The sequence below is a fragment of the Podarcis raffonei genome, chromosome 3 (genome assembly GCF_027172205.1).
Source record: "Podarcis raffonei isolate rPodRaf1 chromosome 3, rPodRaf1.pri, whole genome shotgun sequence".
Lineage (NCBI taxonomy): Eukaryota > Metazoa > Chordata > Lepidosauria > Squamata > Lacertidae > Podarcis > Podarcis raffonei.
The window spans coordinates 845,947-861,432 of record NC_070604.1 but is presented as its reverse complement, the minus strand read 5'-3'; the positions used below and the strand labels follow the sequence as shown (position 1 = coordinate 861,432).

At 48.3% G+C, this 15,486-nt stretch overlaps 1 protein-coding gene across 7 annotated transcripts in view; it reads left to right on the top strand.

Moving 5' to 3' along the window:
• RCBTB1 (RCC1 and BTB domain containing protein 1) overlaps positions 1–15,486 on the top strand; it is a 51,344-nt gene that overhangs the window by 26,602 nt on the left and 9,256 nt on the right. For 3 of the 7 annotated variants that reach the window (XM_053380252.1, XM_053380253.1, XM_053380259.1), the window contains 4 exons: positions 7,067–7,257; positions 10,527–10,653; positions 11,138–11,289; positions 12,388–12,518. In XM_053380252.1, coding sequence (XP_053236227.1) covers positions 7,067–7,257; positions 10,527–10,653; positions 11,138–11,289; positions 12,388–12,518 — 601 coding nt within the window. Of the gene's footprint in view, positions 1–7,066; positions 7,258–8,646; positions 8,748–10,526; positions 10,747–11,137; positions 11,290–12,387; positions 12,519–15,486 lie in introns of those variants that run through there. The other 4 variants (XM_053380254.1, XM_053380257.1, XM_053380256.1 and 1 more) reach the window with 4 other exon arrangements.

Sequence of the window (15,486 nt, the reverse complement as noted above, 5' to 3'; positions counted from 1 at the left end):
GTGGTTGGTGCATAAACTTGGATTACTGTGATGTTAAAAGGTCTGCCTTGGATTCGTATCGAGATCATTCTATCATTTTTGAGATTGCATCCCAATACAGCTTTCGCCACTCTTTTGTTGACTATGAGGGCCACTCCATTTCTTTTACGGGTTTCTTGCCCACAGTAGTAGATGTGATGGTCATCCGAACTGAATTCGCCCATTCCCGTCCATTTTAGTTCACTGATGCCCAGGATGTCAATATTTATTCTTGCCATCTCATTTTTGACCACCTCCAACTTACCTAGGTTCATGGTTCTTACATTCCAGGTTCCTATGCAATATTTTTCTTTACAGCATTGGACTTTCCTTTCGCTTCCAGGCATATCCGCAACTGAGCGTCCTTTCGGCTTTGGCCCAGCCGCTTCATCAGCTCTGGATCTACTTGTACTTGCCCTCCGCTCTTCCCCAGTAGCATGTTGGACGCCTTCCGACCTGAGGGGCTCATCTTCCAGCGTCATAACTTTTATATGCCTGTTGTCTTTGTCCATGGAGTTTTCTTGGCAAGGATACTGGAGTGGCTTGCCGGTTCCTCCTCCAGGTGGATCACGTTTGGTCAAAACTCTCCACTATGACCTGTTCATCTTGTGTGCCCTGCTCGGCGTAGTTCATAGCTTCTCTGAGTTCTTCAAGCCCCTTCGCCACGGCAAGGCAGTGATCCATGAAGGGGAATGGGTTCTGTAGCTTCCAGCAATCACATCATGTGGGCATCATGTGGGCAAAGAAACACTTCCTTTGCCTGCTCTGTTTGAAATCTAGGCGGCTTGAAGACCAAGACAAATCTGCTTCCTGTTTGCAGAGGCAACGGGGGGGGGGGGGAGGACTCCTCTCTTCCTGCCATTTGCAGATGTTGGTGTTTTTGGCAGGTTGGCAGCTGGATTATTTAATTGCTTAGATCTTGTGGAACAGGCACACTCTCCCCACCTGTGGCCTTGCAGGTGATAGTGGGCTGCAGGTTTCATCACCCCTCACAGCTGGGGCCTCCTCTGTGTCTCCTGCAAGATGCAGTCTGAGGCAGCTGGCCTTGATTGCCCATTGCCAGTTATATATGGCAATTGTTCAGTGATGCACATGACCTCTTAGACTGGGAATGATGTAATAAATGTGTTAATTAATTTTATTAAAGGGTAAATTCTTGTGCCATTGAGCATAAATACTGTGATAAATGCCTTGAGGTGCATGTACTTTTAGAGGAAGAGGGTGTGCATCCTAAAGAGACATTCATGAATCTCCCATTTTTAGCACTAAAGCTACTAGCTATGGAGTCTTGTGATAACTGAATTTGTTTATGTTTTGCATAGTCTGTTATGACACTTCCTGTAATCTCCATGTATACCTTCATGTAATGGTTATAGGGGTTGCTCGTGCGTAAGTTGCCGCCACTCCTGGCTAGGTTGCCTGGTTAAACCTTTTCTGTCTGGACAGCCCTTCCCTTCGTGGCTGTTTCAGTCGCTAGCAGAATCCGTCAGTGGGCGTTTCTTGAACCTCTTCTAGCAAAGAAGTTCTTTGACGCCAAGTCTACGCCTACTCTCCCTGCGCAGAAGTCTTCTGCGCAGGGTGGGTGTGGGTAGCGGAGGACCCGTGCTCTCCCCGCTGGTCTCCAGTGAGGAGTCCTGGAGCCCCCTCGCCGATTCCCCCATCTGCCCCCCTTTATCCCTGGTGTTACGCTGATTTCCTTCCCCAGCCGATGAGCTGCCTCTCTCCCTGCTGGGCCCTTCTCCAGCATCACTTGGGAGCCTTGCCTCCGCCTCTGGCTCCGATGTCAGTTCCCTGACATCCACCTCCCCCCCAGGACCCCCTCCACCCCCGGCCCAACCTTTTGATCCAACTTCGTCCTTTTCCTCGGCCGACGATGCGGGGAATCCCCAGAAGGAGCTGTCGCCATCCTCTGAGGATTCAAAACCCGCTTCCCACCCACTCTGATCTCTTCCCGCGGGGTGGGCCTCCCAGTCTGATTCTTCTCCCTCTGACGCTTCTCCTCCCTCCTCTTCGGAGGCAGGAAAACCCACAAAGTCCTCTTCGTTGTCTGTGGTTCCAAATTGCTCCTCCCAGAATCTCGCTAGTGGTTTTGGTTTGTCTGGAAACAGGCTGTGGAACTCCTCCACAAGATACCCGTCATTGATTGCCTCCGCGGGGACCCACGTGTTTTCTGACCTGGGTTCTCCCTCCCAAGCTACCAAGTACTCCACCTTGCGCCCTCGCCACCTTGAATTGAGTATTTCCGTGGCTTGGTTGTGGTGTTCCCTCTCCTCTACCTGTGGGTGTGTGGTGACTTCTCCCTCCCGCCCCGGGAATTCCCGCCCCTCCCTGTATGGTGAGAGTAGGGACCTATGGAACACCGGGTGTATCTTCATGCTGTCAGGCAACTTGAGCTTGAATGCCACAGGGTTCACCTGCTGTGTTACCTCAAAAGGTCCCAGCCGCCTCGGCTGCAACTTCTTGCCCCTCCCTTAAAGGGTAACCCTTGGGTTGACAACCACACCCGGTCTCCCACCCGTATGGTCCCCCCTTCCCGACGGTGCTTGTCTGCCTGCCTCTTGTAAATTTCCTTGGCCCGCTCCAAGTTCATCTTGAGTTGTTGGTGCAAGGCCTCCATTTCTTCCACAAACTGCTCTGCCGCAGGTACACTCCATCCTTCCTCCCCCTCCCCCCCGGGAAGGCCCTGGGGTGACACCCATAATTGGCCATGAACGGGCTCATTCCCGTGGACACGTGTTCAGCGTTATTGTACGCAAATTCAGCCAGCGCTAGTTTCTCTACCCAATCGTTCTGTCTCTCGCTGACGTAGCAGCGTAGGTATTGCTGTAGTATACTGTTCGCTCTTTCTGCTTGCCCGTTGGTTTCCGGGTGTCTCGCCGTCGAGAAGCCCACCTCGACCTGCAGCAAGCTCATGAGCTTCCTCCAGAACCGGGAAGTAAATTGTTTCCCGCGATCTGAGATGACCCTCGAGGGAGTCCCATGCAGCCTGAAGATGTGATCCACAAACAACCTGGCTGTTTCCTCTGCCGTCACTGCATGTGAGCAAGCTATGAAATGGCACATTTTCGTCAGTAGATCGACTACTACCATGACTGCTGTCTTCCCTCTTGACTTGGGCAAATCTGTCATAAAATCTATGGACACCACCTCCCAGGGTCTTCCCGGCGTGGGTAAGGGTTCCAGTAACCCTGCGGGGGCAGCCCTCTCCCCCTTTGCCCTCTGGCAGCGGTCGCACCCTCGCACATATTCCCGTACATCTTCCCTTACCCTTGGCCACCAGAACTGCCTGGTGACAAGCAGCATGGTCTTGTGCTGACCAAAGTGCCCCGCTGTTGGGTTGTCGTGGAGTTGTTTAAGTACCCTTCCCCTCAAGGTCTCCCCCGGTACGTACAGCACCCCCTTATAGTACAGTAGCCCTTCCTTTTCCTCAAACTCTCCATGGTTTTCCCTTCCTTCCCGGAGTTCCCTGATTTTAGTTTGAGCGAACTCGTCGTTTCTAGTAAGCCTGGCCAATTCTCGTTTCCCAACCAACACTCCCCTACACACCCATCGGTTTTCAGGGAACACGTGTCAGACTTCCGGCAGTCCCTCTCCTTCCATGTACTCCGGCTTCCGGGAGAGAGCATCTGCTCTAACGTTTTCCTCTCCCGGCATATACCGGATCTCGAAGGAAAACTTGGAGAACTCCTGTGCCCATCGAATCTGTCTCTGGTTGAGTACTCGCGCAGTCCTCCAGTATTCCAAGTTCTTGTGATCCGTACAAACCTGGATCTTGTGCTGCGCCCCTATCAACAGATGTCTCCATCGGCGAAACGCTGCATAAATTGCAAGCAGTTCGCGGTCATACACCGTATAGTTTTGCTCCGACTTGCTCAGCTTCCTCGAGAAAAAGGTGCACGGCCTCCAGCCCTGCTGGGCCCCTGGCTGCAACAGTACCGCTCCGATGGCCCGGTCTGACGCGTCGGTCTCCAGCCTCGTGGGCTTCTCCAGATCCACGTGCAGGAGCTGCTCTTCCGAAGAGAACGCCCTCTTCAGTCTTTCAAAGGATTGCTGGGCCCTTTCTGTCCAGACGAACTTCTTTTTGCTACTGAGACAATCTGTGATGGGCGCTGTCAAGTGGGCGAAGTTCTTGATGAACTTCCTGTAGAAGTTGCTGAACCCTAGGAACCTCTGCACATCCTTCCGGGTTTTGGGGGCCTTCCATTCCAGTACCGCCTGCACCTTGCTGGGGTCCGTAGCTAGGCCCTTATCTGACAACTTGTACCCCAAAAACTCGACCTCCCTTGCGTGAAATTGGCATTTTTCCAGCTTGACCCACAACTGGTGCTTCTGCAGTCTCTTTAGCACTTCCCTGACGTCTCTGACATGTTGCTTCTCATTGTCAGAATAAAGACGTCGTCCAAAAAGGCCACGCAGTTCTTGTACAGCAAGGACCCCAACACGTGGTGCATGAATGCTTGAAAGCAGGCGGAGCCCAACTGTAATCCAAATGGCATAACTAAGTACTCAAAGGCCCCCAGGGGGGTGAACATGGTGGTTTTCCATCCGTCCCCCTCCCTCATCCTAATCAAATTGTACGCTCCCCTGAGCTCCAGCTTGGTAAAGATTTTCCTCTGCCTCACCCGTGTTAAAATGTCGTCAATCCTGGGCATTGGGAAGGTCATGGGTTCTGATACAAGGTTCAGGGCCCGGTAATCTATGACTAATCTGGGCTGATTAGTATCCTTTTTGTCCACAAAGAACTGCCCCCCACCGCCTTTGATTCTCTTATGAAACCTCTCTTCAGGTTCTTGTCAATAAATTGCCGCAACTCCTGCATTTCCTGGTCGGACATGGTGTACAGCTTACCCACCGGCAGCTGAGCCCCTGGGAGTAAGTTGATTTGGCAGTCAAAGGGCCTATGGGGGGGGTAGTCTATCCGCCTCCTTCTCGCTGAAAACCTCCTTCAGGTCAGCATATTGTGGCGGCACCTCCTCCTTTGGCTCCACAGCCATCCCAGCCACCCTGGCCACTGTCATCCTTGGGTCCCCCCCCCCCAGACAGTGTTCCAAGCAGTAAGCTGACCCAAAGGTGACCGACCGCTGATGCCATGCCACTACTGGATCATGCAGTGCCAGCCAGCTCATCCCCAGTATTATTGGGGGTCCTGCCAGTGTGGCTACGTGCAAGGCAATGGTCTCCGTGTGCCTGGAAACCCTCATTCTCATTGGTGGGGTCTGGTGCGTCACTTCCCCTCCCAGAAGTTCCCTGCCATCGATGGTGGTCACTTGCAAGGGAAAATCCAGGGCAGCAGGTGGAGTTGGTGCTCTAGAGCGAAGTCCTTGCTGAAGAAATTGCAGGAGCTGCCTGAATCCAGCAGTCCCTTAACTTTGACGGGGTGCCCATTCGGGAGTTCTAGCACCACTTCTATGGCTATAGCTGCCCTGGGAGGGTCTGGCTGGGGCACTTCTATTGGTTGCTGGCTTGGCTGCTGCCCCCGCTGATTGGCAGCCAAGCGTTGTCGTTCCCTGGGCCTGCCCCTTTTCCCCCTCCTCCTCACAGCCAGCAGCTCCCAACATCCCTTGCCAGGCCTTTCTTTGAGGGCAGACCCTGGCAAAATGTCCTGGCTGTTGGCAGAGGAAACACTTCTTGGTGGTTTTCCAATCCTTTCCCTCCCTCTTGCGACCTTCACTGGAGTTTGAAACCTCTCTCGCGCGCCATCTATTTCCATTGGCTCAGCCGGCTGGGAAGGCTGCCTCGGTATTTCAGGAATGCGGTAGTCATGGCAACGTTCCCCTCTCCCTTCGCGCTTCTCCTGAGCCCGCGCTTCCTGTCTTACTCCAATCGCAAGCACAGCCTTGGTCAGCTGATCCATCGACTGCGGGCGGGGCGCGTGGGAAGGCTTGTCCTTCACAGTTGGGGACAACCCCTCCTCAAACAACATTTGAATGGGTTCAGAGTCCAGATCCCACCCTAGCCGGTGGATCAACATCGCAAAGCGCGACCAGTAGTCTCTAACTGGCTCCCCTGCTTGCACTCCAACAATTCTCGTCGAGTCACATTTTGCTCCACTTCACTGGAATACATTGCATTCATCGCCTGAAAAAATTTCCTAAGGTCCTTCAAGGCAGCATTTTGCGTCGCCATTAGGGGCCTGATCCATTCCCGGGCCCCATCCTGTAGATGCCCGACAATATAGGCCACCCTTTCCCCATCATCAGCAAAGTCATTATGCTGCAGTTCCAAAGCGTACTCTATTTCCGTTCGGAACGCGTTGTAGTCCTGGGGCTTCCCCCCAAACTTGTGTACCAGTCCCAGTACCTTTGGGTGGGTCTGACCTGTGCATCCTGAGTCCGCCTTTCGTCCAGCCACGGCGTTCCAAATCTCGGTTCCTCTCCACCAGATTTTGCACTCCAGCTGCTTGCTCCGTTGCGCCGGCTTCTCCGGTTTGGCTCATTATGCTGCCTGCCTGTCGCTGCGCACAAGCAACGTCAGAGACTGACGGATTGCTGTAATGGTTATAGGGGTTGCTCGTGCGTAAGTTGCCGCCACTCCTGGCTAGGTTGCCTGGTTAAACCTTTTCTGTCTGGACAGCCCTTCACTTTGTGGCTGTTTCAGTCGCTAGCAGAATCCGTCAGTGGGCGTTTCTTGAACCTCTTCCAGCAAAGAAGTTCTTTGACGCCAAGTCTCCGCCTACTCTCCCTGCGCGGAAGTCTTCTGCGCAGGGTGGGTGTGGGCAGCGGAGGACCCGTGCTCGCCCCGCTGGTCTCCGGCGAGGAGTCCTGGAGCCCTTTCGCCGATTCCCCCATCTGCCCCCCTTTATCCCTGGTGTCACGCTGATTTCTTTCCCCAGCCGATGAGCTGCCTCTCTCCCTGCTGGGCCCTTCTCCAGCATCGCTTTGGAGTCTTGCCTCTGCCTCTAGCTCCGATGGCAGTTCCCTGACACTTCATGACATATTATGCAATTCTTTGTGTACTGTAAATGTCTGGTGTCAGCAGCTGACTAACCTGTATCTTTCTTTCTTTCTTTCTTTCTTTCTTTCTTTCTTTCTTTCTTTCTTTCTTTCAGAGTAGTAGAGATTGCAGCTTGCCATTCTGCTCACACTTCTGCTGCCAAGACACAGAGTGGCCTGGTATACATGTGGGGTCAGTGTCGGGGGCAATCGGTGGTTCTTCCCCATGTTACCCACTTTTCCTGCACTGATGATGTGTTTGCTTGCTTTTCCACTCCTGCTGTGATGTGGCGTCTACTCTCAGTAGGTGAGAACATGCTCAACTTTTTATTATTAAACACTGAAAACAAGCTTCTAGTTTCGCTGGCTTGGGGTGGGAGAAAGCACTGGGCAAAGTCTGCCAAAGGATGCAAATACCAAAAAGGATTTGAGTCAGGCTTCTAATGGTCAGAAGGCACAGCTTTGCTTGTTTTCATTGCTTGTCCTCCTCTATAGTATTACTATAGAGTGAACTTCATGGCAGGACCAGGGGTGGGCAGGCAGGGATTTGAACTTTGGTTGTTGTCCAGCACGCTAACCTCCAGGCTGCAGTGGCTCTAACACGGCTGCTGTTTATTTTTACAGAGCTTGGAGATGAGGTTTTCCAAACTCTGTCCAGGCTTGATAGTCAAACAATCACTTCTGGTACCCTGTGAAAAATAGTAAAAATGCCTCACTTCATTCAGAACAAGTATAGCTGGCTGCTCCCTGCACAAATAATGGTGAGGAGGTTATAGGACCAAAGGCATTGTTCTCGTACCTCTCTCTCTCAAGTCTCAATCCCTTCATGTCCTTTTAAAGAATTTCAGCACTCTTCTCTCCACCCTGGGAGTGTACCGTACATAAAGAACAGAGTCTCCTTCACCTCCAAAGTCTAGATCTGTTTCCCAAACTCTCAACCACTGGCATTTCACAAAATGCTTTCCTCTCTTCCTATAGGCAGGCTCTTGGTTCTTTGCACCTGCCCTGGCACAACATCATCTGTACGAGAGCAGAGTCCAACACCTGAGCTAACAAGGCTAGGGAATACCATCTCCACAAAAAGTCCCGTCAGTGACTTTCTGTCAACTGCGCCACCACAGTTTCCCCCAGATGAATTTCTCTCAGTCTCTTGGTTAACATCTCTCTGTGTTGTCCACCCGAGACTTCCAATAGCAAGATTTAGCAGAGTCTCCAGCTTTAGATCCCTTAAGGGTGAGCTGTCCCTGGAAGGCAATCATGTAGTGTAGCTGTGATGGGATGGCAGTGGTCCTTAATTGAGCAAAAGGAAGGAGCAAAGATGAAAGTTCACGCTATTTAGCATGGAAAATGTAATTGTGGGTTTTAAAAAAAATCTTAAAAGTGCATCATGTCCATATGCAAAGTATACAAAGCCACACAGTTTCAGCCGAAAGAAGACCTCAGAGGGACTGACCTCTTGCTGCTATGTGAGAGCTTTTGGCTAGATGTTCAAAACAGTCTCAGCCCCATCTCTGATTTGCAATATTAATACTACAGAAATGTGGTAAGCAGTTCTTAGCAATAACACACACCTGCCACCTGCGGTATTGGCATTTGCAGTGCATTTTTTAAAAAAATGCTTAAAACTTAAACTTAGATCATCCTTTATGTGGGAAAATACAACTTGAAGTATTAACTATTCTCTTTTTTGTTCTAGGCAGGCCCACTGATGCTCAATTACAGCTATGCTAATGAACATCCTGGATTTCTTTCCATTTTCAATGGGCAGCTTTCACTTATTTCTGTGGGAGGGGAAAATAGCATCAAAGGAACCCAAAAGTTCAGCCTCCAGACCATTGGATTGTCACTCTTGGCTTTTCCTGTGGATAGTGCAAAATACCCATCTTTCATGCGGTGGGGGGTGAGAGAGGTCAGCTGCAATGCCTTTTAGCAGAGGGCGCTTGCTGGGAGAAGTGATCAGGATTGGGGGGAAGGGATGGAGCAGGATTCTGTTCAAGGTCTGGTCACACCTGGCCCCAGTCCCGCCACCACACATTTGGACTGTTGGCTTGTCAAGATTCTGTTTTTAATTTAAAAGAAAAAGCAAGTCTCCAGCTATTTTAGAATTGTAAATAAGAGGCAAAATATTTGCATTTGACCCAAATATTTTATAGGAAACAAGAACTTGCTCTTGTCTTTCATTTCTCCTAACTAATGAAGGAAGTGAAATAAAACCTTTAGTGACATGCCCACTATCTGGAGAAAGGACTTTTGGTTCATTTTAAAGCTCTTAGTTGCTCTTCCTGTGGTAGAAGCATCCATAGAGAACAATGGAAAGAGCTAGAATTTTAGTGTCGCTCTGATTGGGAGAAAGAGTGACAAGAGAGAGCAGCCAAGGCAGGAGCTCGGGATCCCTCCCTCAAGTTTAACTTAAGACAAAAAATGTGACTTCTCATTTGTAAAAGTACCCTGAGAATGAAAATGTGAATGCAGGCCGTGATTATTATCTCCATATTGGGTTTTTTGGCAGGCGATGCTGGGCGGCTTTAGCTGAGAGACTTTAATGAGTTCTGCTCATTGCTGGAATGGGAAGCTGAGAGAAGACTGTTGTGTTTCCATTCTCCTGGCCAGGCATAGGCAAACTCCGGCCCTCCAGATGTTTGGGACTACAATTCCCATCACCCCTAGCTAACAGGACCTGTGGTCAGGGATGATGGGAATTGTAGTCCCAACATGTGGAGGGCCGGAGTTTGCCTATGCCTATGCCTCCTCCTGGCTTTGGATTTTATTTATTTTTAAAAAGAGGGGCATGTATTTGGGTGAGGTGCTGTGAAGTTAACTGCAACAGCAGCACTTGGGAGAATGGGATGACTCTTGCAAGTGGCTTTCAGCAGTTTTAAAAACCAACAGCCCAAAGGGAAAATGTTAAGCATGCTCCAACAAATTCATGTCCCCAGGAGTGCATTTTCCTTTTTCTTAAAAGAAGAAGTAGATTGGGTCTCAGGGCTGTTATGCAGCAATATTTTAACACACTCTTTTAAGTTGTTACTAAGTTGCTATTGCAGCCGCCACCCTCACCCAATAAAGCAAGCAGCAGTGGAAATGAAAAGGCTAAGGAGAATTAACGCTGTTTTAAAATGACAGAGTGGGAGACTAGTGACACAACAGCAGAGGCTGGTAACTTCATTAACCTCCTGCTCATTTTGAGCAAATGCTGGCCTGGTTTTTTTTTAAAAAAGCACATGAACAACAGAACATATTTTTCCTTGATAGAGATTGCCCCCAATTATGACAGCCAGAATTTAAACAGTCAGCTAATCACAGTGACAATTCTGTGGATTCCTCCTTAATGAACTTGTGGAAAACTATCTCCTCTCCTTTTAACATGTATTTGCATCTTTAATTAAGACAGAAGCTGGTTTGTGGGGGAAAGGCATCCAAAATGCAGTACTTCATAAGAAACTGCAGGACAGATGCAGATTATGGTTAGCTCTGTGTGTATGTTGCTTCTCAAAGCAGCAGTGAAAGCACCTTGGATGCAGACTGTGTACGGAGCCTTAATATTGCTTTCAGTATAATGATGTTTAATCTTTGCAGAGCATGAGGACTTCTTAACAGTGACAGAGTCCCTGAAGAGAGAATTTGATAGCCCTGAAACCTCGGATCTAAAATTTAGAGTAGATGGAAAATTCATTTATGTACATAAAGCTGTCTTGAAAATCAGGTAATACTTGTGTCTAATGCCTGTGGCCGAGTGCTAATGCTATGTCCAAAGTGTCTAATAAACTTGATTGTTCATCTTTGTTTCTTTAATCAACCAGACCTTTCCCACTCCTTTTATTTTAATTTGTTTTATTCTCATGCCAGGTTCATCCAAACTTCACCAGTCTCCCACTTCCTATTGCAGATCTTGGTGCAGTATATGCTTTCAACAACATTAAATAACATTTCATAGAAATTAGATAAAAATGAAATGCAATTGAGTAGGGTACAAAACAAAAATCCACTTTTGCAAATGTGCTTTTTGGGGGCACAACCCACTGGCTACAACCCACTGTCATGATGAGTATGTCCCAATTCTAACTTAAACTATTGGGGGCAGGGGAGGAGTACAGAATATTGTGATGAATTCTTAGGTGGTACTTTCCCATGTTCCTAATGTATTCTGCAGAATCTGGAATGTAGTTTTTTCCTCCCCCTCCCAACAGATGTGAGCATTTTCGTACTATGTTCCAGTCCTATTGGAATGAAGACATGAAGGAGGTGATAGAAATTGACCAGTTTTCCTACCCGGTATACCGTGCTTTTCTGGAGTATCTCTACACAGACAGCGTTGATCTGCCACCTGAAGACGCGATAGGTAGCACTTGGGGACGGGGGCTAAATTGTGCAAAGAAATTGTGGAGAACTGACTTTGTTTCAAGAAAGGGAAGGGAAGAAGAAATAGACATGGAGACACATCCCCAGTGGCAGTTAAACGAGACAATTCAGCCAGTGCACCTTTGCCTGTCCTGCTTGCATTTTTGCCAGGGATGGGGTTTGGAAATAAGGTGTCTGCAACAGCTCTTGAGGCCTCTGTTGTCTTATGGACCCTGTCAGCCGACAGTGCTGGTCTGGGGTGAACTGAGCTGATGAAAGTAGAGCAGCTTGCTTCAAAAAAAATGGATCTGGGCTCTGAGCACTATTGTTTCAAATTGGTGCTAAAAATGAAAATTCATTTGGAGAGTTTTTACTTCAAAAAGAGCAGCTTGCAGTTATAGTATCATTAATTTGCTGTATTTATTTGCCAATACACGGGTGGTTCCTTCTAGGCCAATGGAAGCTAGTTTTAAGGGGTGGGGACCTTTAAAAAACTGGATTCTATCTTGAGGAAACAGAGCAGAGGGAGGAAATCTAGGTGCTAGAAATGAGCAGTGTTTTCCCCCGGCCGTACTCAATGGTACACAGTGTGAGAGAAATCGGGGGGGGGGGATCATGCGGCACCCCCCCCCCCCGAAAAAAGCACTGGAAATGAGATTTTTTTTCCCCTTGGCATGTTTCAAGAGAAGAAATCCTTTCTTGAGCTCATGTTTCCAGCAGCAATTCTCAAATTCAAAGGACAGTTGACACAAATGCAGTGGACTCAACAGGAGACGCTGTAATGTTGCTTGTATTCAATAATTGCTGTGGGAAATGTCCCTCTGAGGAAGGATCTCCCCCATCCTTGAGCATGGAATAACTCTTGTCTTTCATCTTTACTGCCTGCTGATTCCCGCTCCCTTTTTCCTGGCGTTCCAATGCTGCTATCCCAGTTTTGTGGTTGGTTTCCTATCCAGTGGGGTGAGGATGATGTATTTACCTCTTACCATTATTTTATGATTCCGCTTCATATGTCCTATGCTGAGTGTACAGAGAAATGCTGCACTGGAGCTGTTAAGAACAGAAAAAATAACATTTTAATGTGGCATTTTGATTTTAGGGCTTCTGGATTTGGCCACATCATATTGCGAAAACAGACTGAAAAAACTCTGTCAGCATCTTATCAAAAGAGGGATCACTGTGGAGAACGCTTTCTCCTTGCTCTCTGCAGCTGTTCGCTACGATGCAGAGGTAAACTATTAGAGCCACCAGTGCGCAAAGTAACTCTTATTTTTTCCTTATGGACAAAATAAAACCAAAGCACTCTGTATTTCTACAATCAGAGAAATGTGATACTTAAGATGTACTTGGTGCAGAACTAAATTTTGGTGGAGAAATTAACATTTCTGTATGCAGAGATTTAATCTAGTTTATTGGCTGAGGCACAGTGTAGCAAGCATTCCTCCCAGCTCCTGCGAACCATTTTCTGGATATCTCACACAGAGCAACCATTGGGTGCTGTCACACTTCACTCTTGGGTGCTGCGGCAACTGTTTGTCAGCTGCTGAATTTCATGCAGCCAGTCAGTTGGGTGTTTTAATTAGCATTGCCCTATATGCCCATAGCTAGTTCAGGTGCCGAGTCTTGGTGATGCCTGTGCTGTGGAAGTGGGGCCAGAGGAACGAGTGTGGGCCTGCTCAGTCTGCGTGGCAGGTGCCAACTGTTGATGGGCACTTTCAGGGTCCCTCTCTTCCATTTTTAGGATTCTCTGCCTTTAAACTAGGCAGCTCTTCCCATTGAGGACGGCAGCTGTACCAAGCCAGTCTGAGGGAAAAGCAGATTCCCCAGCAGTGCCATGTAGACCACCCTCAGGGAGATTCTCCTTCACATTCTCTGCTTGGAGGCCTTTTTGGCTTTGGTGTGGGCATGTGTTTGCTGGGCTATGATCTGGTGCAAACTAAACGGAGAGGGGGCAGGAACACAAGGCTTGCTGGAAGCAAGGGAGATAAGAATGGAAGAAAGGGGCCTATTTCAGTTGTTCAGAGCTGTTGGGTGGGAGTGAGGAAAAAGCAGGACCGAGCTTCAGATGAGGGTTCTCTAGCTGTCCATATTAGATGGTTAAGGGATGTGGAGCATTTCCTAAAAGAGAAATGCAGGGACTCTGCCTTCTGGAGAGCAGTGCCACTTGTCCTGTTGGCCTTTCTCCTTCGTTCCACTTGCTGGGTGCAAAGCTCAGAGGCTCTTAGTATATTTCCGGTAGGTTGGTTAGAAGCCCAGCCACAACTTGCATAACTCCTGTTATATTTCTGTCAATCAGATCAAATTACTTTATTTTAAATTTTACTGCTTCCCTTCACCCAAAGATTTCAGGGCAGTCTACAGCATAAAAATGCAAGAAACACAATATACACAATAAAAACAGGAACAAAAGGAACAAACCAATAACCCCCTCCCCCAACACATTTAAAACAAAACAAAACAACCCCCCCCAACAGACATTAAAAGGTGTCTAGAATGTTAATCAGCCCAAGACCTGGTTGAAGAGGAACATTTTCATCTGGCCCCAAAAGGTGCATAATGAAGGCACCAACTAAATCTCCCTGAGGGAAGTATTCCACAAACAGGGAGCACTGCCCAAAAGGCCTGTTCTCGTGTTGCCATATTCCAGACCTCTCGTGGAGGAGGCACATGAAGAAGGGCCTCCGAGGATGATCTCAGGGTCCAGGCCAATTCATAGGGGGAGAGGCAGGCCTTGAGGTATTGTAGTCCTGAGCTGTTTAAGGCTTTATAGATCAAAGGCAACATTTTGAATTGGGCCCAGAAACTAATTGGTGGCCAGTGCAGTCGGACCAGGATCAGTGTCATATGCTCAAACTGTTTTGTCCTGGTGAGCAACCTGGCTGCCAAATTTTGTATTTTAAATTAATTTTAATTACAATAATTCAATAGCCTCCAGAAGATCAAAAGAGACTACGAGGCTCTGGCCAGGAAATTGAAGCAATTAAATGCACAAATTGTCATCTCATCTGTCCTCCCAGTTGAACGACGTGGCCCAGGGAGAGAGGGAAAAATAGTGGAAGTGAACAGCTGGCTTCGCAAACGGTTTGGATTCTTAGATCACGGACTGCAGTTTCTTGAAGATGGACTTCTGGCAAGCGATGGGCTGCACCTCACAGGAATGTTTTTGCCAAAAATCTCAGAAACCTCATCAGGAGGGCTTTAAACTGACTATGGGGGAGGGGAGACAGTGCTCTTGAAGGTAGGAGCCTATCAATTGATGAAGATGATCATCCAAATGTCATAGACCAAATGGAGCAAACAGCACGCAGACCTAGTGGTGGGAGGGGAAAATCCTTAAACAAGAGACACGGGGGAATGATTAATGGACTTCAATGTCTGTACACTAATGCGCAAAGCATGGGAAATAAACAAGATGAGCTTGAGCTCTTGGTACAGCAAACTAAATATGACATAATAGGCATCACTGAAACCTGGTGGGATAAGTCCCACAACTGGAATGTAATAATGGAGGGATACAATCTATTTCAGAGAAACAGACCAGACAAGAAAGGAGGAGGAGTAGCGTTATATGTCAGGGATGTGTATACCTGTGAAGAGATCCAAGATTTAGAACCTCAAAGCCAAAGTGAGAGCATTTGGGTCAAAATTAAGGGAGAGAAGAATAACAGGGACCTCATTGTGGGAGTTTACTATAGATCCCCAAGCCAAACGGAGGACATAGATGATGCCTTCCTGGAACAGATGGCCAAGCATGCAAAAGGAAGGGAGATAGTAGTAATGGGGGACTTCAATTACCCGGGTATTTGTTGGATGTCAAACTCAGCCAAGAGCATAAGGTCAAACAGATTCCTCACTGGCCTTGCAGACAACTTCATTGTCCAGAAAGTGGGAGAAGCAACAAGAGGAACAGCCATTTTAGATCTGGCCCTAACCAATGTTGATGACCTGGTTAGTGGGGTAGAAGTGGAAGGATCATGAGGCGCGAGTGATCATGCTCTTCTGAAGTTTACTATACAGCGGAAAGGAGCAGCCAAGCATACTAGGACTCAATTTCTCGACTTTAAGAAAGCCGACTTCATAAAACTTAGGGAAGTGCTGAGTGAGATCCCATGGACAGTAATACTAAAAGGAAAGGGAGTTCATGATGGCTGGGAGTTTGTTAAGAGGGAGATAGTAAAAGCACAACTTCAGGCAATAC